Source organism: Triturus cristatus, chromosome 9 (assembly GCF_964204655.1).
Source record: "Triturus cristatus chromosome 9, aTriCri1.1, whole genome shotgun sequence".
NCBI lineage: Eukaryota > Metazoa > Chordata > Amphibia > Caudata > Salamandridae > Triturus > Triturus cristatus.
Window position 1 is genome coordinate 1,014,969,340 of NC_140592.1, and position 25,437 is coordinate 1,014,994,776.

Consider the following 25,437-nt stretch of genomic DNA (forward strand, 5'->3'; position numbering starts at 1 on the left):
AATGATAAGGATAAAGTACATTTGGACTTTATAGGATAATATGACATTTTCCATTTAGAAATTTTCTAGAATGCATCTTGGAACATGCCATATGCGGGCAAATGTTTAAATGTTAACATGTTTTAATGTATGTCTGTGAAAAGATGTGTGCAACACAATGTGAAATATTCTTCGCTGAATCAGATTGCCCATCCAATAAGATGTTATTATTGTTGACATATAATATTTTTATCCATCCCTACGGAGAACCTTTTTTTTTTGCAACAGTAACGGGCGCAGTGTCAGTCATGCAATGTGTTGTCCCAGGTCCTGACGTTTGTATGCAAAGTCTGCGTCACAGATTGGATTATGGGAAACTTCTGCATCCTTACAGGATCTGGGGACATATTTTTTGGCAAGTCTGAGATTAACCAATTCTTCCTCCAAGACAAGGGTATTTTTGTGATTTTAGATATTTTCATTTTTACTTGTCTCATATTCATCCACACTTATTTCCTACTCATATTTGATGTATTTTCTGTCATCGCTTTATATTATCACAGCTAAGAAGCTTTCTCACCCTGAGATATGTGATTCCAAATGCATTGACTCATTAATTTGGGACATTGTGTAAAAAGTTGCTGAGATTCTTATCTCATCTTTAGTATTTTCAGGTGTTTCAGCTGTAGTCCATATTTTTTGTCTTTTTCCCTTTACTGCTATTCTTTTACACTTACGATTTAACTTTATTAATGCCAACAGATACTGCAGTGTATTTCATTGGCAGGCCTTTTTCTACGCATGAAAGCCTTATGGTAGTCCATGCTAATGAAATGTAATGTGTATGTAACCGTTTTCTACTGTTTGAATATATCCTCTCCGTCAAGTGGTTTAAAATAAACTGAAGTTTATAGATGTAGATATTATCATTTATTACTATTGGGTATTTTTGTTATCAAGGTGTACGTTGTTTTTGGATTTTGACCCTAAAATGAGGTGCTGTGTGTTATTGTTATTGTGTTGTTCAAATTGATTTTATTGAGAAATCCTCAATAAATCTTAATGAATGAATCCATTATTATTTAGTTGCATTCATATTGTTTTGACTTTAGTTCACTTAATAATGTCAGATAGCCATTACTAATGTGTTTGATCTCTAGATGTTTGTACTTTTATTTTGTTTGCAGCGCTTGCCTAGTCTTCTTATTCTTTAGAGCTGCTATGGCAATCTGGCTTTAAATAGTGGATTGTATTGCATCCAATAAGACTGTCTTGTAATGGCAAGACTTGATTTAGCTTATTAAACTGTAACATGTCATTTGGAAAACTGCAATGTTTGTCGAAGATTCTGCTACATCATTTTTAAGCCGCCACATTTAAAATTTTAGTCCGAGATTTCACATTTCTAATGACATGTACAAACATCCATTATCCAATAGACAGATTGACTTAGTTATCGAGCTGCTGTTCATCCTAATCTAAGATCTATTATTGAGTACGTCTCTCTGTTGGTGGAGAGCAGATAACTTGGGAGTAGTGAGTAGCAGAGGAGATGAGATAGAAATAAGAGGGAGGGCAGGTGTGGTTGCTTTGCCTTTGAAAGGAAACTCTATCAGTGCCTATTGACACCCCGGTATGTACCGTGTTGCATAAGTGCCCTGCAACTAAGCCCAACTCAGTATATTCCTCAAAGCAGAGGTAGGGGGTACTTAAACTTGCATGTCTGTTGCTCCCTGGTTGTAGGATATATTGGGCTGGTTTTAGAGTGTAAAAAAGGTTGGTGGTTCTCATTTGTGGTATCTTCATTATCCTTTCCTCGTTTATTGTATTAGCAGCAAACCCATTAGGTTACTCTCTTCAAATCCACTGTCCTGTGGCCTTGAAGGTCAGGAATAGTTTTTCAGAAATATACATTACAGGTGTATGGATTTTTATTGGCTAACAAACGACCAGTTTTGTTACTCTTTTATTTTGTTTCTGCAGGAACTTCCACTGTGAGTGAGCAGAATGCAGAACCTGAGAAGGATCTTTCCTGTGGGGATGAAGGGGGCTCTGTGATGTCGGGCAGCAGAGTGCTCTCTCCTCCGTCGCTCCGAGATGAGCAGAGATCACTTACACAGCAGTATATAGGTGAAGGGGATGGCAGCCGGGAACCAGACTCAAAGGACTTTGAAGCCTCCGGGTGTGGGAGGGTGGCCACAGGGACAAACTGGCCACAAGGACAGATACTACATTCCTGCCAATCCCTGGGTTTGGCAGAGGTAGAAGAACCTGTCATTCATCGGAATGGACCAGTTGGTGCAATGCTGCCAGTGCCTGTAGCTGATGCTGCTAATGGGACTGTGGAGCCAGAGAAGGATCTCACAATGCTGAGGCCACTGGCTGCCCATGGGGTCTTGGACTATCCAGCTCAGTTTTCTCCTTTATCTGGGCACAGCTGGCATGAAGACAGTGCTGTATTGGAGTGGAGTTTGGCATCCACAGCAAATTTGGATGAAACGTCTACATGCACAAATTGGAATCTTCATTGTATGGAGCAATCGCTGCCAGAGTCAATTCCGTACCATGGTGAGTAATTACTGCTTTATCAAGGAAAGTAGGGGCTGCAGTGCATCCGTAGTATACTCTCAAGAGTACTATCCCTACCTCCACAGCACCAAAACCAGCAGTGCAGGGAGTAAAGGACACATGAGATAGGAAATATGGGAGATTTAATAGGAAATTAGATTATTTTCCTTAATTTTATATTACAGGATATATACAGGGAACATAGGTTTCCCAGTTCTTGAATTTTGTAGCCATGCGATAAAATCAGAGGTCCTCTGTGGCAACTTTATTACATCCGCAGAAGATGGAAGGAAACTGTGTAGAGAGGGTCATGGGAGATGGAGGATACCTTAGTGAATATCACCCACTGCCAGAGAAGGAAATGAAACCTTTCAGTAAGGTATCATCATTAGGTATTTGCTAGATTATAAAACAAAAAATATCTTCTTCGCAATAAAATAAAGAGTTGTTTTAGAGAACAGGTTCTGTTGGAATAGGCAGCAACATGGATTACATTTTCGGTGAGAAGGTGAAGGACATTTGTAGTTGAGTAATATTCAAAGGGCAGAAAGAGAACAGTAGAGCCAGTCCGTACCGGTACAAAGTGAGACTTGACAATCTCTGGGTCCGATGTATTAGAAGATAGATCCATCCTGGAACAAAACTCCTGATAAAGGTGCATTGGGAAATCTTAGGATTGTTCTTGACTTCTTAAGAGAGAGCACTGAAATATAAATAAAGTGACATTTTCATCTTGGGAAGAGATGTACTAAGGGAAATGTTAGACTTTTCTAAACCTCTTGCTAAAAACGAAACTGAGAGATGTCTTGTTTCAGAGAGAGGAGAGACATACTGGACAAAAGCATACGTCCCATAAAATTATTGGAGGAGAATGCAAAACAAATGTGCAAGACTTAGGAGCAAAGTGACGTTTGCTTCTCAGGAGTATATGTGCTGGAAAGTGGAACGGTCCTAGACATCTTAATGAAGGTTTAATTGGCAACTGTCCAAATTTCAAGGAGAGCTGTATGGGTACTTAAGACTGCACTAGACCTTTTATTGATGATGTAGCCATGGAACAAACCAAACCTATGTTATTTTGACCTAAAAATAAATAGCTCCCCAGCCATTCCAAGAATTTGATGACAGTCTATAGGAAAGGTTTTTGATTTATTTCTGTATTCCTTCCATTCAGAGATTTTATGGCGAGATTGGGAGTACTTTTCACTTCTTACCCCCTGTGATCTGAACCCTGGAGGAGTTACACAGTTTGAGTTCACTGTCATGTCGTACAACATCCTAGCCCAGGACTTGGTGCTGCAGAGTCCAGAACTGTACCTTCATTGCCACCCGGACATCTTGAGCTGGGACTATCGCTATCAGAACATTTTACAGGAGCTCCAGCACTGGGATCCTGATGTGAGTATAAGCATACAAGGTCATGCTACTGCTGGCATACTCCTCATGCAACATGAATTCTGAAAAAGTCCTTATGTAAACCCAAAGTTGTTAACCAGCATGGTTCTTCATGTTTGCCTCCTTACCAAGCTTTTCCTATGGTAATATGAAAATACTTGCATATAAAATCCATTAGCTCATTGCACACCCTAACATTGCCAAAGTAGATAATCAATTCCATTGCATTTTTCACTTTAGCAACGAGTGCACTCCGTGGCTAAGGAAACCTACAGTAGACCATCATAGTTATGGCCATCTGAAATTAGTGTTCGAGGCATATATGAGCTACAGATTACACACTTTTGCATAGATCGCCATCTGGTGTTGGGCCCGGATGTTTGCAGTTTGTTTTTCCTCTTGGAAAGTCTTTGGGAGTCACGAGGTCGGTGACTCCTCCCTTGGTCCGTATTGCGCATGGGCTTCGGCTCCATCCTCAGATTGTTTTTTTCCGCCATCGGGCTCGGATGTAATACTTCGCGCTCCGGTTCCGAACATTTCCAGTTCGACGATCGAAGCGGAATCCTCGCTCTTCGCGGTATTGTTCAGATCCTGATCTCCTCAATCACCTTATCTTCGACACACCTTCGATTCCAGTCGTCGACGGCAGCCTTTGGGCCTATCCAAGCTCCGGTCCCGGCTGATGGAAAGAACTCCATTCAAGAAGTGCCCTCGATGTGGGTCCAAATTCCCCCACACCGATCTTCATGAGGTGTGCAACCTCTGCCTCTCCCCTGAACACGAGGCTCAAGACTGTCCCGCCTGCAAGTCTTTCAGATCCAAAAAGACTATTTGAGATCGAAGGGCCAGACGAAACATGGTGCACTACTCGACTTCTGTTCCAGTTGACATCTTCGGGGACGACGTCGAAGCTCCGGGACAGCAGCACACGGAAGAGGACCTCGTCAGTGCTTCCGAAGCCGACGACTCGGATGTGGAGGACATCACCCCGGCTCAGAGGGTCGTGAGTAAAATACCCCCTCCCACACCCGCGCCGACACCCAAAAAGGCTTCGGTCACGCCTTCGATTCCGGGCCTAGGCAAGACCAAAGACACTGCTTCGAACACCCCACCTTCGGGACCGGTGAAGAAGCCTAATAAGCCTTCCGGCGGCTTGGGCTCCAGCCAGCCTGCCAGCGGTGCCGATAAACACACTTCGGCACCGAAAAAGAGATCGGCCTCTACCTCGACACCGAGCTCCGCACCAAAGCCCTCGGTGTCGAAACCCAGCCTCTCGGTACCGACCAAATATCATAAGACCCTCGGCACCGACACTCCCGCGCCGAAGCCTGCCTCGGCGCCAACCAAAAAATCGGAGGTTCCAAAAAAGCACGGCAAGGACAAGCCTAAAAAGCCATCGGCCCCGAAACCTTCGGCGCCGACTGAACAGCCATTGTCTCAAGAACTGTTTACACCGGATCCTTTGCAAAAGACACTTACCAAGGATCCAAAAACTGGACATTTGGCTCTTTCTTCTACAAAGAGACATTTGGACAAACCAGCTTTGCCTTCACCTCCAAAGAGGAAAGACTGTGCTACCTCCCCTTTCAGAGTGCCTTCCCCACCTCCTCCACCTCCTCCACCCTCTCCACCTCTGCCCCCTCCGCCTTCTCCACCCCTGCCTCATCGCTCTCCGACCCCGTCTCCAGACCATGATGGTCAGGGGGACCCATACTACGATCCAGCAGATGTGCCACAAGACCCCACCCCTACAGGATCCCCAGACCCATGGGACGATTATAATAATCCAGACAGTCCAGATGTCCCACAAGATGACCTTTATCCATGCAGGCCATCTCCACCAGAAGACTCATTAGGTTTTCACCACCTACTTCAGAGGGCGGCACATTATCACTGGGTAGAGCTACACACTGACCCGGTAGAGGAAGATTTCCTCCTCGACACCTTTGATACCGCACATAGGTCTACTTCTATACTACCTATGCTCAAAGGGGTAATAAAACATGCGCCAGAGGTTTTTAAAGACCCAGTCAGGGCTAGGGTCCTAAACCCACGCATAGAGAAAAAGTATAAAGCTGCCACCACAGATCCTGCCTACATCAAAGGGCCAGCGCCACTGGATTCCCTAGTGGTATCCACTGCACGGAAGAGGTCAAATTCCCAGGCGTCAGGCGAAGCACCACCACCTGACAAAGAGTCAAAGCTCCTGGACGCGTCAGGAAAGCGCACTGCGTCACAGGCAGCCAATATATGCCGTATCGCCAACACTCAAGCGCTATTGGCCAGATACGACAGAGCGCATTATGATGAACTAGAAACCATCATGCACCATCTCCCAGAAAAATACAGAAATAGGGCCAATGAATTAATTCAAGAGGGTAAGACCATAACTAACACCTCTATACGCTGTGCCTTAGACGCAGCAGACACAGCCTCCAGGGCCATTAACACTAGCGTCCTCCTCCGTCGCCATGCTTGGCTGAGAGTTTCAGGCTTTAAACCTGAGGTACAAGCCTCCATATTAAATCATCCATTTGATCAACAACATCTATTCGGTCCAAAGGTAGATGAGGCCCTCGAGAAGATGAAGAAAGACACAGATACGGCAAAATCTATGGGAGCCCTACAGTCACACCCTCCTAGGCGCTCCTTTCGCCGCTCTTCCTTTCGGGGCACGGGCAGAGGCTACTCCTCAGATAGCGCGTCCACTTCCTACAACTCCCCTGCTCAATCCACCTTCACAAGAGGTTATCAAAGAGGCGGCTATAGAGGCAATAACAATAAAGGCAGAGGCAAAACAAATACCGCCCGCTCTGCCACACCGCCTACCCAATGACTTCCCCCTGCCCCCTCCAGACCATCCCACTCCAGTCGGGGGCAGACTACAAAATTTCCTTCACGTCTGGGAGTCCATCACATCAGACAGATGGGTGACCCAAATTATTCGTTCAGGGTACTGCCTAGAATTGACATCCCCCCCCCCCCCCCCCCCCCAACATTCCACCCAGGCAACGCCCAATGTCACAAGAACTTTCCACGTTACTAAAACAGGAGGTAATCTCCCTCCTACAAAAAGAGGCGATAGAACAAGTCCCCGCCAATCAGCAAAATTTAGGGGTCTACTCCCTATATTTTCTGATACCAAAAAGAGACGAGACTCTACGACCTATCTTAGATCTCCGGCCTCTAAACACATACATACATTCGGACCATTTTCACATGGTAACACTTCAGCAGGTACTTCCGCTCCTCTCCCAGACGACTTTCTCACCACACTGGACTTGAAAGACGCATACTTTCACATTCCGGTACACCATGCCCACAGAAAGTACCTCAGATTTGTAGTGGACGGGCAACACTACCAGTTCAAGGTGCTCCCATTCGGGGTCACAACAGCACCAAGGGTATTCACCAAGTGCCTAGCGGTAGTGGCGCCACACCTCAGAAGACAGCACATTCACGTCTTCCCATATTTGGACGACTGGCTAATAAAAGCCACGTCCTACAATCAATGTGTACATCACACCGCCACTACAATCCAACTACTTCACCAGCTAGGTTTCACGGTGAACCACCAAAAGTCCCAGCTAATACCATCCCACACAAAGCAATACCTCGGTGCCACCATAGACACCTCAAAAGCCATAGCCTACCCCAATCCTGCCAGGATTGCAAGCATTCAGGCTTTGCGTCAAAGATTCATACCTCAACACTCTCTCCCAGCAAGAGTGTTTATGCAACTGATAGGGATGATTGCCTCTTGCATTTTCATAGTGCCTCAATCAAGACTCCAGATGCGTCCACTCCAAGAGTGCTTAGCGCGCCAATGGAACCAGGCCCAGGGGCAACTGACAGATCTGGTGTTGGTAGACGGTCGCACCCATCGCTCTCTACAGTGGTGGAACACCACGAATCTTTCCAGAGGTCGACCGTTCCTGAACCCGGTTCCACAAATAATCCTAAAAACAGACGCATCGCTCTCCGGCTGGGGAGCTCATCTATTACACCTCACAGTGCAGGGCACATGGACGCCGCAACAAAAGTTACTCCACATCAACCATCTGGAGTTACTGGCAATCTTTCTTGCCCTAAAATCCTTTCACACTTACATTTTAGGCAAGGCAGTCCTTATTCGCACAGACAACATGACGGCCATGTACTACATTCAAAAACAAGGCGGCACACACTCCACAGCTCTCTCAACTAGCACAGAGCATATGGAGATGGGCAATTCCACACAAAATCTTTCTCCTAGCCCAACATGTCCCAGGAGTCCAAAACACCATGGCAGATCTGCTCAGCAGACAAACGCAGCAGATCCACGAGTGGGAACTTCACCCGCAGGTTCTTCACCCGTTCTTTCAGATGTGGGGGTATCCACACATAGACCTCTTCGCCACCCACGAAAACAAAAAATGCCCAAGCTTCGCTGCCAGATACCCACACCCATTGTCCAAAGGCAATGCGATATGGATGAACTGGTCAGGCAAATTTGTGTATGCCTTTCCACCTCTCCCACTAATTCCATTAGTGGTGCGAAAGCTACAACAGCACTCCCTCACACTGATTCTAGTAGCTCCAACATGGGCCAGACAACCGTGGTACACCACGCTGCTGGAACTCTCGGTAGTGCCACACCAAAAGTTACACCTCTCACCATGCCTCCTAACCCAGAACCATGGAGAGATCAGACACCCGGACCCAGCTCAACTCAACCTTGCGATCTGGCTCCTGAGATCCTAGAATTCGGATACCTTAACCTTCCCCCTGACTGTATGAACGTCATCAGAGAAGCTAGGCACCCTACTACTAGAGCCTGCTACGCGGCAAAGTGGAAAAGATTTGTTGTTTATTGCCATAAGAACACAATCAACCCTCTAGACGTATCTATACAGCACATCATATGCTACTTACTCCATCTACAAAGGTGTAACCTAGCATATACATCCATCCGGCTACACCATCGCAGCAATTGCCGCCTACTTACAAAACAGACAGCACCTATCACTTTTCAGAGTGCCTGCCATTAAAGCCTTCATGGAAGGCCTCAAACGAATAATTCCCCCCAGAGTACCACCCTCACCTGTGTGGAACTTAAATATAGTTCTCACAAGGCTAATGGGACCGCCTTTCGAACCTTTGCATAAATGTGAACTGCAATTTCTCACATGGAAAACAGCTTTCCTTTTAGCCATCACTTTCCTTAGAAGGGTCAGCGAGATACAAGCACTTACTATACAAGAACCTTTTCTCCAAATGCACCCGAACAAGGTTGTCCTCCGTACTAACCCAAAATTCCTACCCAAAGTCATTTCTCACTTTCATCTAAACCAATCGGTAGAATTACCGTTTTTTTTCTCGCAACCTCAAACTGTTGCAGAAAGGGCTCTACATACACTGGATGTTAAAAGGGCCTTACTTTACTATATCCAGAGAACACAACCTTTCAGAAAGACAAAACAACTGTTTGTCTCTTTCTCTCCACCACATAAAGGCAACCCCATCTCTAAATCAGGTATAGCTAGGTGGATTGTAAAATGCATACAGATTTGCTACCACAAGGCAAAACGCACGCTATCTGTTCCCCCTAAAGCCCACTCTACACGAAAGATAGGGGCTTCTATGGCTTTTCTAGGGAACATTCCATTAGATGATATCTGCAAAGCAGCTACATGGTCAACACCGCACACTTTCACTAAACATTACTGTGTAGATGTGCAAACCAAACAACAAGCTAGTGTGGGCCAGGCTGTACTAAAAACACTTTTTCAAACTACTGCAACAGATACCGGTGGTCGCCGCTAGGGTTGGGAACTGCTATATAGTCTATGCAAAAGTGTGTAATCTGCAGCTCATATGCCTCGAACGGAATATGCTACTTACCAGTATGCATCTGTTCTTGGCATGTAGAGCTGCAGATCTACACACGCCCACCCGCCTCCCCGGCTACCTGTATCTGTTCCAGTCTATCTTATTTAGATACAACACACATGGGTTTCTTCACTATTATTACTACGCTCCATCTTTCCCTGTCGGCGAAAAACAATCTGAGGATGGAGCCAAAGCCCATGCGCAATACGGACCAAGGGAGGAGTCACCGACCTCGTGACTCCCAAAGACTTTCCAAGAGGAAAAACAAACTGCAAACATCCGGGCCCAACACCAGATGGCGATCTATGCAAAAGTATGTAGATCTGCAGCTCTACATGCCAAGAACAGATGCATACTGGTAAGTAGCATATTCCTTTCTTTGACAACCTCGCTCACCACACCCCAATTGTTTTCCCTTCTCAGTCACGGTATCCTGTCCATACAGCTGCTAGGCTAGTATGTTTAGGCCTTTGAAAAGATGATTTGATTCCAATACCCACCAAGTTAGCCAGCCTCTTTCCTAGTTCACTGAGGAGGTATTAGATTTCCTTGTGTGTGTGATCTTGTACAGTTACATTATGTTAATTACCATCTTTGTCCATGGACTACTACTGAACATCTAGGTATTTATTTCTTTTCTATTTGCTTAAATAGTTTTCATCACAGAATGACCTTTCCTATCGAGTACCCTGGTACCACTTGCTACCTTTACGCTTTTCAATTCTCACATTCCCCCCACACACATGCTTGCCTGTAGCCTTCTTAATTTTGTTTAGCCTAAGAGTGAGGCTCAAATTTTCAAAGGCCTGGTGAGTTACTCTTATCGTTTTGTGACTGGGAAATGCCAGATGTCATCAGGGCTAATCGAAGAAGCCTATCCAGCTGCTGTGCAGATGTTTATGGCAGTCTTCTAATTCCAATTGTAACTCTTGTCTCTGTGTGGTGAGTTTCCACTCTTGTCCCTTTCTTGACCCTCCTTCAGGTTATCTGAGACCAAAGGCTAAAGATGCTGTAGGTGTAACAGAATAGTCTTAGGAAACTCAACTAAAGGTGTAACTGGTAATGGTGATAGGGTAGGCATATGCACTGTAAAAGTATCAAATCCAATTTTGACATGAAAAAGCAGTAAAATAAACGGAATCTAAATGACTATTTCAAGAAAAAGTGAACCCTTTCTGTTATTGCTGCATTATGCTACTTTCAAACTTGATGGTCCTTAAAAGAAGTGATATTTCATTTTAACATTTGTTATGAATTACTCTATGCACAATGCAAATCTGTTGTGTATGGAGTAACCGCGGTGCTTTTATGTATTGGGTAGAAACCTTTAACTGTTTACATATCAAATGTGTAAGAAGGACTAATTGCTGCCTATTGATCTTCTGTTGTTCCAAGAGGAGTCTGAATCTCTTTGAATACTTGCAGTTGGATAGCTTCTCTTTATATGTAGTTAAAATGATTTCTCTAATGTTTGTAACTGACAATTCTCCTTCACATATTAATTTCTGGAATGTGTTTGACAATCTATATTAGAATTTGGATAGACAGAACTCTTAGGCCTGGAGGGGGAGCTGGCATAACCTGGGACGAAATCCTCTCTGACGCGTGGTACTGATGGAGTATCTGTTGCTCTTTAAAAGGTGACAGGCTGCAGCGCTACACTAATTCTGTGCTGTTTGTGCCTTTTTCCGATTAAGAAGCTGATTTGGTCCTCGGAGTGAGATGATTAGTTGAAGTGTTTTTCTGTTTTAAGGTATGAAGAGCCCTGCAGGCTAGGAATCCTCGGTGTGCTTTCTCGTGCTTTTCAGATTTGCGTCACTGCAACCCAACCCTGAGGAACAGTAGCATTGTAAACATATCACCCTGATCATCAGTATACTTTATTTTCTCAGTTGCATCCCTTTCCTTTATCTTGATTAAGGTACATTATTGTACAATCACCCTTTCGTCGATTAACACTTCATTCTGTTGCAGTACTAGTCTAAATGTTGAAGATTAGGAATATTAGGAATAGCGTGAGAGTAAAGATTATGGCTTTGTGTTATGGTAATGAATGGATAGCAGTGATTAGGTGATGGTTATAATAATGGGATGGTGTCAATGGAAGGTATTTCACATATAAATGATATGCTGTAAAGTTAGTAAGAAAATATGCTGAGATAATTACAGATGAGGAAGCAATAGAAGAGGTAGTGTCATCATTTTTTTTTATATAATCTGTAATTTTTAGTGTCTTCTAGATTTGAAATACTAACTCTAATAGTGGGTTTGGAATTATACAACATGTAATGAGTCTGCTGTATCAGATGTGTTCTGCACTTACCCCAGTGTTCTGTGTTACCACCCACATATTCACTTCCTTGTTTTGGATACTTAAGTACAGGTTAAATATATCATGGCGTAGGCACAAATATCTACAACATCAGCAAAATACTTACTTCTCATGGTCACTATTCGCCTTTGGCAGTATAGCACCACAATCATTTTCAAAGATGTTAGTAAACCAAAAAGTAGCAATTTGATTTATTTTATGCTTCGATCCAACAAATATGTAGTGTATAGAAGTAAATTATCTGAGAGTCATCTAGCGACAGATTCCTTAACTTTTGAATTGAATTCTCCCCAGGTGTCAGAATGGGTTTGGGAGTTTTCAGCAGTACCTCTGCACGCCAGGAGACCACACCGTACGGCTCCGTGATGATGTCGACAGCGGTCATGACTTCAGTAGAGCCATATAAGTCCCCGTCAGTTTCTTCTTTTCCGTGCTGCAATGCAGATCCGGAAAAGCGGTTCCTTAGCCCGTTTGTATTTTTGGCCTACCATGACACCTTGTTGCGTCAGGGAACAGTGTGCCTATGCCTTCGGGTTTTAAGTCATGCAAGACCTGTGCTCGGCAGATGTCATCTACGGATCTCCATCCCATCTGCATGTGGTACCTAGGAGAGCACGGCGACTCTGAGGAGTGTGACATCTGTAAACGGCTGAAGCCTAAAGCCTTGCAGGAAAGGATGATGAAGCTGTTGGTGGCGCGGCTCTCTCGGTCGTAGTCCAGGCGACGTCGGTCTCCTTCGCGCTCTGAAGTTCCTGCCCAGGGTCGTTCTAGGAGCTGTTCCCATGAGTCGTGAAAATTCATTCGTAAGAGATCAAAGTCGCGGGGGCCTTCGGCCTCCCTGTGTCGCAACGTGGTCGCTGCTGGTTCCTCACGTTCTGTAACGGAGGACATCGCACAAGAGTTGACCCCTTGCCTTCCTCCTTATCCTGGAGCCAGGGTGACTATGACCCAGATGCAGTCATACTAGCATGCTCTGCATGCCTTTTTTGGGTCCATGCCTCCCCCTGGAGCGCCTTCGGGCCCCAAGGAGGTAGGGGGTACTCTGACTGGAAGCACTCCGACGGGTTCGCCCTCGGCACCGGTCAAAGACCTCGTGCCTGGGGTCATCTCGGTGGCGGTGCACAGACCAGTGCGGCTTCCATTTGTGACACCGGCAGCATTGGATGAGGGTGTACAGAAGGCGGATACGACGACGCCTTGACATCAGTCGGCGCAGGCGCCTCTCATTGTGCATAACGATACAACGACGCCCCGATGTCGATCAGCGCCAGAGACGCCGGGTCCCGTGTCTTCTCCTTTGTATTCAGAGGACGAAGCTGGCTCTGTTGCTGTTCCTCCAGCATTGCAAGGTGGGTCAGGTGATGCCGGTGACATAGACCGCTTGGCTGGTCTTTTTCAGCCTCTTGTGGAGGTTCTTGTACTGCATTGGGTGAGGATGGTAGTCTACAACCCTCTCCTATTTCTGAACTGCTTTCTCTGCCACAAATGGCGATAGAGGCTAGTGCAGCTTTTGCTGAAGTTACAAAGAGTGCTGCTGATTTCTTAAAATTGCAGCTGCTTTCGGTGACTTAGGGGCATATGTATTAAAATCTCCATTTGCGAATCTCAAATAGCTATTTTTTGAGAATCGCTATTTGAGAATTGGAAAACGGGATGTATTTAAAAATTCGCACATATTTTGCGAATTCTTAATATTCCTTAATTGCGATTAGCAAATTGCGAAATCGCAATTAAGGAATACCTTCCCATTCATTCCTATGGGCCAGTAGGCCTATAGCAATGAATGGGAAGTCATTCTCAAATTGCGAATCGCAATTTGCTAATCGCAAATTGAGAATAATTTCAAAGGTGCAAGTGTGTCATGATGACACCCTGATGCACCCCTGAAATTAGCATGTGTGCGCATATGGCGCACATACATGCCCTAAGGGCATGTATGTGCGCCACATGGCACTTTGAAAAATGACAAAAAGTGCATTTTTCAAAGAAATCGCAAATTACCACCAACTTGAAGTTGGTGGTAATTTGTGATTTCTTAAGGAGAAATCGCACAACTTGGGTGCGTGTTACATAGCATTTAAGGAATCGCAATTTGCGATTCCTTAAATGCTTACGCAAAATTAAGAAATCGCAAAATTAGCGATTCCTTAATAATGCGATGCTAAAATGGCTCATACATCTCATTTTGCGATTTTGTATTCGCAAACACTGTTTTTTTGCGAATCGCAGCATTTGCGAATACAAAATCGTTTGATACATATGCCCCTTAGTCATCTGATCCCTTTTTGGATCTGCTTCACCAGGGTGTGATGGATGTTAAACTCTTACTGCCCTTTGGAGAGTTCCTGTATGATGTTCTTCTGGGAACTTGGGCAATGCCAGCGACCAAAGTCTCTGTTGATCGTGCCATTTCCCATTGCTATCGTCCTGCTGAGGATGACCCTGTCTGTCTTTCTCGACACCCTACTGCTACGACTTCACAGAATCCAGGTGTTTCTCCTTTACTTCCACCAGGTAGAGAATCTAGGTGGTTAGATTTATGTGGCCGGAATATCTTTGCTTTGGCCTTGAGAACATTAAGGATGTCTTGTGTCTTAGGCAGGGCTTCATATACTTTGTGGGACTCTGTCACCCATCTGCTTCCTTCTCTTCCTGAAGGGGACAGGGCTGAACTCTTTCAGCTTGCGCAAGATGGCCGTGAGATGGCAAAGTTTAATACTAAGTCGGCAATGGACACGACTGATTCTATTGCCAGATCCATGGCTCGGTCTGTTGCTTTTCGCAGACATGCTTGGTTGCATGAGTTGAAATTCCCCGATAATGTTTGGGAGAGTTTGAAAGATATGACCTTTGATGGTGTTCTTTTATTTGACAGTCATGCAGATTCAGCGATACAACGCCTCATGGCTGGTCACTTCTAGTATGTTCCTTTCAGGTCTTTTGCTTCTCTTTTATATGGCCATGGTTGTAGATCTTTAGGTTTAAGGATTTAAATCCTGCCTCTGCCTCTTGTTGGATTTTGTGGTGTTGAAGTATTAAGCCCTACTTCTTTCTTACTGCGAGAGTGTTTGACTCCGGATTTTACTGTTTTAATCTCCAGATTGTCTTTCAAGCTGTGTAGCTGGTTTGTTTTTTTATTTTACTTTGATGAGGAGCTTAGGGCCAGATGTACAAAGGTTTTTTACGGGCGCAAATGGGTTTTAGAACCGTTGGCACCCGCAAAAAAACAGTGGCCCATGTACTAATCCTATTTTGCGAGTCACAAATCAATTTGCGACTCGCAAAATAGGATTAGCGACTCGCTATCGGGTAGAGGTGTTCCAAGAGCGTCCTTTCCTAATGGTCACTCTTTAAGCTATGTAAGAATGTTTTGCGAGTGCAATTGCGGTTGCAAAACACTCGCAGTTTATCACCCTTCTCAGAAGGGTGGTAAAGCACTCGCAAACGGGAAGGGGTCTCCAGGGGACCCCTTCCCATTTGTGAATGCATGCGCAAATATTTTTTAAGGGCAGGTAGTGGTCCCTGGGACCACTGCCTGCCCTTAAAAATTAAACTGAAAAGTTTTTTTTTTTTTTTTTAAATGCCTCCCGTTTTCCTTTAAGGAAAACGGGCTGCATTAAAAAAAAAAAAAGTAAACAACTTTATTTAAAAGCAATCCCAGACATGGAGGTCTGCTGATCCCAGCAGGCCACCATCCCTGGAAGTGCCAGCCATTCCCAATGTGGTCGCAAATTGCGAAAGCCTCATTAATATGCATGAGGCATGAAATTTGCAACCCCATTGGGAATCTCAAACAGTCTCTCAAATTTGCGACTCGCTAATTGGCGGGTTGTTCATCTGGCCCTTAGTCTTAAGAGTTCATACAGTTTTTTGGGTACACGTCTTACTCTACATGGAGTAACAGGTATCAGTTTGCTATTGTATAGCTTTTTAGGTGTACTACTTATGTAGTCTATTTGTTTGCTATTTAATAGTTTTCTCTGAGCACCCTGTCTTGTGTGGGCATCACTCGGCTATACAGCTTAGTCCTTCTTGGACTCCGTTATATGCTCTTTTAAGGGTCATTGTAGTGAGCTAATAGCTGTTCTTTTCCTCTTGTGATACCCTGTTTGAGGTTCAGTTACATTTACACGCCCCTCTGGTTCATCTTAGCCAGCAAAATCAGTGCAGTTCGTTTTCTCTTCTTGAGCGGACTGCATAGTATAAGCACTTCAATTTCTGAATAGTTGTGCTGGTAAATTCAGAGTTTATGGTTGTATTCTTTGGAAAACATGAATTAGTGGCTTCCTCCTTTGTGGGAGGTTATAGGTAATTCCTTTGTTCAATTTTCGAACATGGCGGTGTGAACTCTGTGTCTTAAGCTGTCTGACAGGCAGTGTCTGATACTGTTAAGGCTGTTTTCGGTCATGCATTACATGGTAGGAGGTTTTTAGGCTTTATAGAAACCTCTTGTTATTCTCCTACAATGTTTTTTGAATATGTTATTTCTGTCTGAAGGTTAGATATTACCTGTCTTCTAGAGGTATGTATCATATATTTTCTGTACTTAGCAGTCCTTTAGAAATCATGACTCTTGCTTCTTGAAGAAGTGTAAATGATATATATAAGGTGCAGACAGGAGCTTGTATATATATGTATGTATATATATATATATATATATATATATATATATATATATATATATGATAGCCACAATCCTGTGAGCGATCCATTCACGATCAAAACAGGTAGGGACCACGACGTGGCGGTAGATGTCCTTTTATTGCAGAATTATAAGTGCAAGTGCATAAAGATTACAAGCGAGTGCCCAGCCTGACGCGTTTCGACTGCCCGACGGCAGTCTTGATCACATGACGCGCTGGACCTATCAGTGCATATATATAGAGATTTAATGTGAGCACATGATACAACAATATTTAAATTAGTTCAGAACGGAGTAAAAACATAGAAACAATCCTGTTTATGATTTTTAAAAGAAAGCCAAATAATTGTTGCTACACACACATATATTTTGTGCATTTGTAACTGCTGATTTTGCAAATAGATAAATAATAAAAGCATAGTGTTTCTAAAATCATAGCACACATATAAGCAGCCAAGTAGTTGTTTTAAATTATACAACTCGACATACAATTATAGCATAGTGGTAATTTCGAACTATATTGATCTTCTTGTATAAAAATCAAGCCATTGTCATAATTAAATTATACTCCATGAATTATCTGATAGATCACCAACCTATATGTTGAACATGTGCAAAAAAGTGCCTGCGTGAAAGTGCTCAGTTTCAAAAATAAATATATACATAAATACATAGCAGCATTTAGCAGATGTTCTCATATTCTAATATCTAGAAACAGTTGGCAGTTGTATATTTGAGTAGGAAGTCCCCCTAATCAAACATCATTATACATATAATCCATTAAAGAAAGTAAACAAACCAAACATTGGCAACCCAATTAATTCATCTTAGCAGCAATAAGATGGAATTTTATGAAATCTTAGTTTTAGTGTCCCAACTTACTTAATACAGCCGGTGTCGCACTGCTAAAAACCGGCAAGAGCTCCATAAAACCTAGTAAAATCGAGAAAACCTCAGATAAAACCAAGTAAAATCAAGATCCAACCAGATAAAAGCATTGCGACATCAGATTATAGTTTTCATCATTCAAAATAAAAGATACATAAATATAGCAGCCTCCAAATTACAGTGCATATAAATTAATATTGGTGTAATATCTAAATATAATAAATAAAATCCAGAAGCTCAAAAACCGGTGATATCCTCAACTAAAACCAGTTAAAACCTAGGAAAAACACAGACTAAAACCCGGCTGAAGTAAGAGTAAAAACCAGTTAAAAAAGCAAACCTGAAAGTCAACATCATATCTGATATTGCTGGCCCCAACATTATTCCTAAAAAATTATGCAGATCACCACTATTGTTGAGACCATTCGGCATTTCTCTGTTTCCCCCTCTGCTGTTTTTTGGTACTGAATTTATGACGTAATATCTGAGGTCATTGAGATTATTATTGTGTACCAATTTTAGATGCCGCGCCACAGGGTAATTGGGATCTGAATTTACCACCGCTCTAAGGTGTTGGAGAATCCTGTTAAAAACCTGCAGTTTAGTGCTGCCTACATACATTAAATGGCAGGTGCACTCTAGAATGTATACGGCATAATCCGTTCTACAAGTATAATGCCCTTGTATTTTCATAGGTTCAGGACTAAAGGCAGTGATATATTCAGAAACATTTTTTCCAAATTTGCAAGCACGACATGAGCTGCACTTGAAGAAGCCAGATCTAGCTGATAACCAAGAGTTGGATGCACTAATCTCAGGGCTATTCCTAACAAGTGCATCCCTCATTGAAGGCGCCCTTCTAAATGTTAATGTGGGAAGCTCAGGCAGGATTTGTGACATTGTTATATCTGATCGAATTATCGGTCAATTTTTATATAAGATCTTGCGTACTTGTCTCTCCTGTCTGCAAAAAGTAGTTATTAGTCTGATATTGTTGACCAATTCAACATTAGTGGCACCAGTTTTATCTTCGGTCTGCCTAGATGATATATTGGTCTTAGATACTGGTGGGGTGTAGGTATCACTGATGACATTAGTTTACTTTTTTAAGGGCTGATTTTAATTCATTAGCCTTGTATCCTCTATTTAAAAATCTTTCATAAGATTCAGTCTGACAGTTTTTAAGATCATCATCATGACTACAGATACGTTTAATTCTTAAAAATTCTCCATATGGAATGCTTCCAATGAGGTGATGGGGATGTGAACTATTTGCATGGAGCACAGAGTTTCCAGCTGTTAACTTCCTGTACAACCTAGTTTGAATCACATTTTCTTTTATTAAGATTTCAACATCCAAGAATTGTACCTTAACATTGCTAATGTCAGATGTGAACTAAAGATTGAGTGTATTTACATTGAGCATATCCACAAAGTTATTAGCCGCCTCAATCGAACCTTTCCAAATGAGACAAACGTCATCAATAAATCTCCACCAATGGAGAACATGTTTGTCAAAAATGGCTTTGTGAGTAGCCCTCAGGACATGCTCCTCCCACCAGCCCACGTGTAAACACGTGTAGCTAGGGGAGAAGCCTGCCCCCATCGCCACTCCACGCAGCTGTTGGAAAACTTCCTTGTTGAACATGAAGTAATTGTGGGTCAAACAGATTTCAATCATTTTTAAAAGCATTTTGTTATGCTCATGCATATGAATACTCTTCTTTTCCAGAAAAAAGCGCACTGCATTAATACCGTCAGTATGGTGAAAACTGGTATACAGTGAACAAATGTCCATCACTATTAGGTAGCAATCATCATCCCATTTAGCCTTATTTAGTTTGTTTAAAAAGTGTCCAGTATCCCTAATAAAAGACGGCAGGCTTTCCACAAACTCATGTAAAAAGTAATCAACATATTTGGACTTAGCTTCCAATAAACTTTTCTGTGCTGAAATAATTGGTCTGCCTGGGACTGGTACCACATTTATGTGCACTTTTGGGATAAAGTATAGTATAGGAGTGATGGGATAATCATTTTTTAAAAAGCAGTATTCATTTTTAGTTATCAGTCCCACTTGTTTCCATTGTGCCAATTCTGTGAAGACGTTGTCTTCAGTTTGTCTCAATTCCTGGAAGCTGGCTTTTTTATAGCAATTGGTATCATTAAGATGACGCCATGCTTCTTCCATATACAATAACATCGGCCACAACACAATGTTCCTGCCCTTGTCCGCTTTATTGATGATTATTTCCGTATGTTTTTGCAACTTTTGGATCAGTTTTGTGTACTGTATTTCAGAATATTTATGATGCCTATTTTGTTACATGACGGTACAATTAAGCTTTTTTAGATCCTCAACCACAGAATCGCTAAAAACATCAATGGCGTCTCTTGGCATCATTGGGATAAAGGTAGATGGGGGTCTGAATGGGCTTTCTGTAGGACTGTTACAAATAATACCAGCTTCACGCAGATATTCCTGTGTGGAATTGATTGATATATCATTATCATTAGCCAATGATTGTGCTGCTAAAAGGGTGCCAACATCTGAAGCTTATAAATTTGAACAAAAACCTTGAGTAGGTCTGACTTGAGATGCAATATCCACTGCATTTTTAAGTTGAAAGTGTTTTCTGAGTTTCAGCATCCGAATAAACTTGAAGACATCTACTCTCGTTTGTGTATATTTAAAACAGTTGGTGGCACAGTACGATAAGCCTAGAGCCAATAGTTGTTTTTCTGCAATGGACAGAGTTATTTCGGATAGATTCATCACTGTATTGTCAACACATTCCACTGATCCATTGCTTACTTCTTGCTGTTGTAGTTTTTCTTTCCTTTTCCACTGTTGTTTGAGTTTCCGCCTCTGTTTTCTCCGTTGGTTCCTTCTGCTCTTTGATTCAACGCTTGATTAAGTGGTCTCAGTGTTTGCCGGCGGTCTTCCACTAAAAAAGTAAGCTCTTCTCCCGGGGTAAAGTTGGTAGGCACCTGAGATGTTTTTTGACCCCCACTATCGTCTGAATCAATGCTGCTGTCTACACGGCTGATTTCAGTAGAAGAGAAATTTGTATCTACTTGCGCTATAGATGTTGATGCGCTGTTTTTACTGGCATCATCAGCTGGCGCCCGACGTTTTATATTGTCAAATTTCTTAGAGAATGTATAAACGCGTCCTGTTTCATAGTTGCGCTTATCTCTGGCGAATTTGTAGATCTTTCTCTCTTTTATGATTTCCTCGTGTTTTCTTAGCCTTATTTCTATTTCTTCCTGTCTTTTCTTTATTTGATCTTTATGTTCATTGGCTTCCAGCAAAGCATTGATGTCTTCTATTTCTTTAAGTATACCAACTCGGTCTATTTCAGTGTACTTAATCAATATGGGTACCATATTCATTGAGGCATCTAAATTTTCGCCCACTCTTTTAACATCACGGGGTTTGGATTTTCAAATGAAGGGCGATCATAACCCTCAAACCCCGCGGAACTCTACCAACCTCCTTATACTTTTCCAACGACTTCTTTTCCCGCCATTTTGTCATCTCGGTGCGGTGGTGTTTTTCTAACTTCTTTAATAGCGTTTTAGCATCATTGTTAGTATTAAGTTTACTGGTTTGATTAGTACGCACTGTTTCAACTTCTGGCATATTTGAGAACAGGGCGTCTGCTGCCGCTATACTAAATATAGTCATTTATATAGAAGTCCTTGTCGGACTTGCTGTCAAATTTTGTTTTGTATCACAAGAATGGTCGTATGTGCTTGTTGCTGGCAAGGATTCATTTTACGTATGGATTCTTTTTAATGTTTCGATTTTTCTTTGATATATTTTTGGCTCGGCACTAATAAGTGCAATTCCTTTTTCAATAATATTGTAAAGTGCTTTTTAGCTATTATGTATACAGAATATACATGGCTGTGTGCATATGTGTTACACATATTTGGTCTTCGATATTTAAAAAACATAAAAAGATGATGTTGCTTTTCCTTTCTTATTTGCCTTGGTGCCTCGAGCGTGTCCACGACTCGAAGCCATGTACAGACCATGACACAGAAGGCCATGCGGGGGCAAACTTTGTAGACTTTATATATATAGATATATATATATATATATATATATAAATTCACTGAAAAAACCATAGGTTTCACACAAGTTATAGTTAGCTGTACATTTCACTCGTAAAAAACCAATGAAATTCCACGTTATAGTTAGTGCAGGCAACTATAACTCACGCGACCGCAATCCTCTGCTGATGACATATGTGTCTTTATGAAAAAAAAATATTTGTAATATATGTATAGCTAAAATTTAATGGAAGAAGACATGGGCAAATAAGTGTCTAAATACAGTATTAGCATCAGCAGAGGATTGCGGTCGCGTGAGTTATAGTTGCCTGCACTAACTATAACGTGGAATTTCATTGTTTTTTTACGAGTGAAATGTACAGCTAACTATAACTTGTGTGAAGCCTATGGTTTTTTCAGTGAATTTGCAAGGTTTTTTAAATGCTAATTCCTAACTATAACGTGTGTGAAACCTATGGTTTTTTCAGTGAATTTGTACGGTTTTTTAAATGCTAAGTTACTTTACGCCGTTCGTGCCGTGCGCGCCCACTTCACGCAGTTCGTTCCGTGCGCGCACGGTGCGCTTCGCGCACCGTGCGCGCACAGTGAGCACGCGGTGCGCTTCGCGCACCGCGTGCCCACTTAACGCAGTTAGTGCCGTGCACGCACGGTGGGCACGGGGTGCGCTACGCGCACCGCGTGCCCACGTTACGCTGGATGGACCATGTACGCACGATGCCCTTCGCGCACCGTCCGCACACGGAGGACATATTATGCGCTTCGTTGTGAAAGTTTATCTATTAAATGTTCACATAATTTTGCGAGGATTCGTCAACTGGCGTCAAAGTTATTCCAAATAGAATGTTGCGGATTTCCTATGGAAACATGGTCCTAACTATAACTATCTACTGGCGACCGCCAGTAGATAATATATATATTATAATTGTGGCAAAATGTTATAAAGCTGGCATAATCGAACAATATCTATATGAGATTCAAATATCTTCTCTTTGGTGTCATTTTAGCTTCTTTACAGTGCATTATGTAATCTTCAAGTGGTCATTTTGTTCAAACAAAATTCTTTATACCATGGAGGCATTATTGTTTATCTTTCTTGGTGTACGGATTATGTCTCCAGTTTTTGCGTTGATGTTCATTCATCTTGGTATCATGGGAATGAGTTCTGAGAGTCCTTCTTTTGGGATTTTATCAGGACAGTTCGTTCTCTAATATTTTTTTATTGTCGTGAGGAATGCAGATTACATGGCTTTTGTCTTCCACTTGGCCCTTTTGGTTCTATTTCCCCTTGGGAGATGGAGGATAATGTCTGATAACTGTCAGATGGTTGTTTAGGGATTTACCCCTTTTTCCTCAAGGCCCGATTCTCTCAGGCCTGTAGGGTTGATTATTATTTATATGTTCTGTGACAGTGATAATGGTTTCTATTAAGAGCCAAGTTCTTGTTCTGCTATTCCTAGGTACATTTGATTGTTTGTAGTTATGACGACTGGTTCTCTTTGAGAACTTTTGTAGGGTTACTTTGCAGACCCTCATCCAGGGGGGTATAGCTATCGTATTTAATTCAAAAAGTTAAGGAATCTGCGGCTAGATGCCTCTATCAGATGTACAATTTACTTATCTTCAGTAACGTAATATCTGGTTGAGACACAGTCTAGCCGCAGATTCCTTAACGCCTTGCCCATCCTCCCAACTCCTCGAACAAACGACCTATGAGGTAGGGGTTATACCCTTTTTCAGTACTGGCTTTATATACTGGTGATCACTGTTTCAACTAATGTTAGGAATCAACAGCCAACTTGGTCTTGCCACATAGGTTTTGTTTAGATGTTGCCATACCATCCATTTCCAATGGTGAGTGATCGGTAGAGTGTGGGTTTTTTCTCTTTAACATTGGATTAAACACCAGTGAGCAGTGTTGATTCATTTGGTTCTTTCTTTGAAAGTCTTTGTCTAGATTCATCATACCTTGTATTGGCACTGTCACTATGTCACATAATGGTGTGATTCAACAAACAGTTTGGTGTTGTTTTTATAGGTTTTGTTTTGCTATTATCATGACATTCATTACCGTTGATGAATGGTCTGTAGAGTGTAAGGTTTTCTCCCTTGCATGCTTATTCACCAGGGTGCAGGGTTTGACACATGCCAGTGCTTCATTGATTCTTTTGAGGTTTTCTTTAAAATCCATGTCTGGTATTAACATACAATTTAATGTTTCTTCTTTATTAATGGTTCAAAGTTGTTGTATCTTTTTGGCACACTGTTTCCACAATCAATGTCTATAGTGGCTCTGCGTTCTGTAGCGTAATGTTTCACAGAAGAAACAGATGTCCGCGCACTGGAGGGGACTTAAATGGCTCCACTGACGTCATGACCAGAGTTGATGTCATCACAGCACTGTACAGCGCCATCCCCTGGCGCGCCGAGGTACTGCTGAAAATTTTCCAGATTCAGTCTGATACCTGGGGAGAATTCAATTAAAAAGTTAAGGAATCTACAGCTAAACTGTGTCTCTACCAGATATTACGTTACCGAAGATAATTAAGTTGTACTGTTGGTATAGGTTAGTCGAGCGTTCTGTAATATGCCATATACCCCTTAAAAGATTTTTTAACAATGTCTATTTGGTTACAGTGAAAAGCTGTAGAGGTGCCATTTCCTTTAATTACACATAAATCCTTGTGATAATTTATCCAGTTTTATTTCTCTGTAACTCGCATTTCCAATCAGTTGTGCTTCTAATGGTTTTTTCCTTGATTCTATTCTTAAACAATTAATGATGTTTCTAGGTAGCGGTCACCAGTACAAAACCACTTTTCCAGCCCTGGTTGTTTCATAGGTTCACTGCGCCATCAGGCGTGGGACCTTTGGTAGGCAATGTTATCATAGCAGTGTACAAATTAGTAACATTAAAACAGCCTTAGACTATTAGCAGTCTATGCCTCTTACCCCCAACTGTGGCCATTCTGGTTGAGAGGCAGTGAGCTTTAAACACTCAGAGGCTCCAACAGAAAGATTTTCTATTTCCGTCTGTGTGAGGAAATCCTCACGATGCTCTCAAATACCTCAACATTTTTCTTGAATTGAATAGTATTGAATAGTATTTTGATTTTTGTTCTCTCCAGAATGCTCTTGCCATTTTTTTGGTGAGTTTCTCCAAAATTGGTTGATAGTACTTCTAAGCAGCCCATCTTCAAAAAATGTTGTTTGGGATTAGTAGTATGATTTACTGTGCACTCGATGCGTATCCTGATATCACCCAGACCACTATTTTAAAGCCTGTGGTGTGTGTCACATATTCAGAGAAGATACTTAAGGGCAGTAATAGCTTCCTTTCTCTAGTACTTCTAATAGAACAAATGTCTGCACCTGAACCAACCTCTGACAAGAAAACAATGAAACTAACTTGGAAACCATAAAACAGTAATCCTGCCAGGTGCAAGCTAAAATGACATTTCTACTTCACAGGAGTCGGCAACTCCGAAGATGCCAATCTCACCTATTCCACAGAAAATTCCCATAAAACAAAAAAGATGACTGCTGATACCTCGTCAGTTGTCATAGGTAAGTCACCGTCGCCAGCTTCTATGCCATCGGAAGTGATCTCATTGGCTGTTTCACCAGTTGACAGCCGGCTGCTGCCCATAAAGAAGCTGCATTGCTGCTGACACCATCTTTG

At 42.3% G+C, this 25,437-nt stretch overlaps 1 protein-coding gene across 1 annotated transcript in view; it reads left to right on the top strand.

The window, feature by feature from the left end:
• The window catches only part of ANGEL1 (angel homolog 1), a 332,990-nt gene that overhangs the window by 39,580 nt on the left and 267,973 nt on the right, over window positions 1-25,437 (top strand). The window contains exons 2-3 of the mRNA XM_085626689.1: window positions 1,963-2,547; window positions 3,722-3,945. Of these exons, the coding sequence (XP_085482815.1) occupies window positions 1,963-2,547; window positions 3,722-3,945 (809 nt within the window). The remainder of the gene's footprint in view (window positions 1-1,962; window positions 2,548-3,721; window positions 3,946-25,437) is intronic.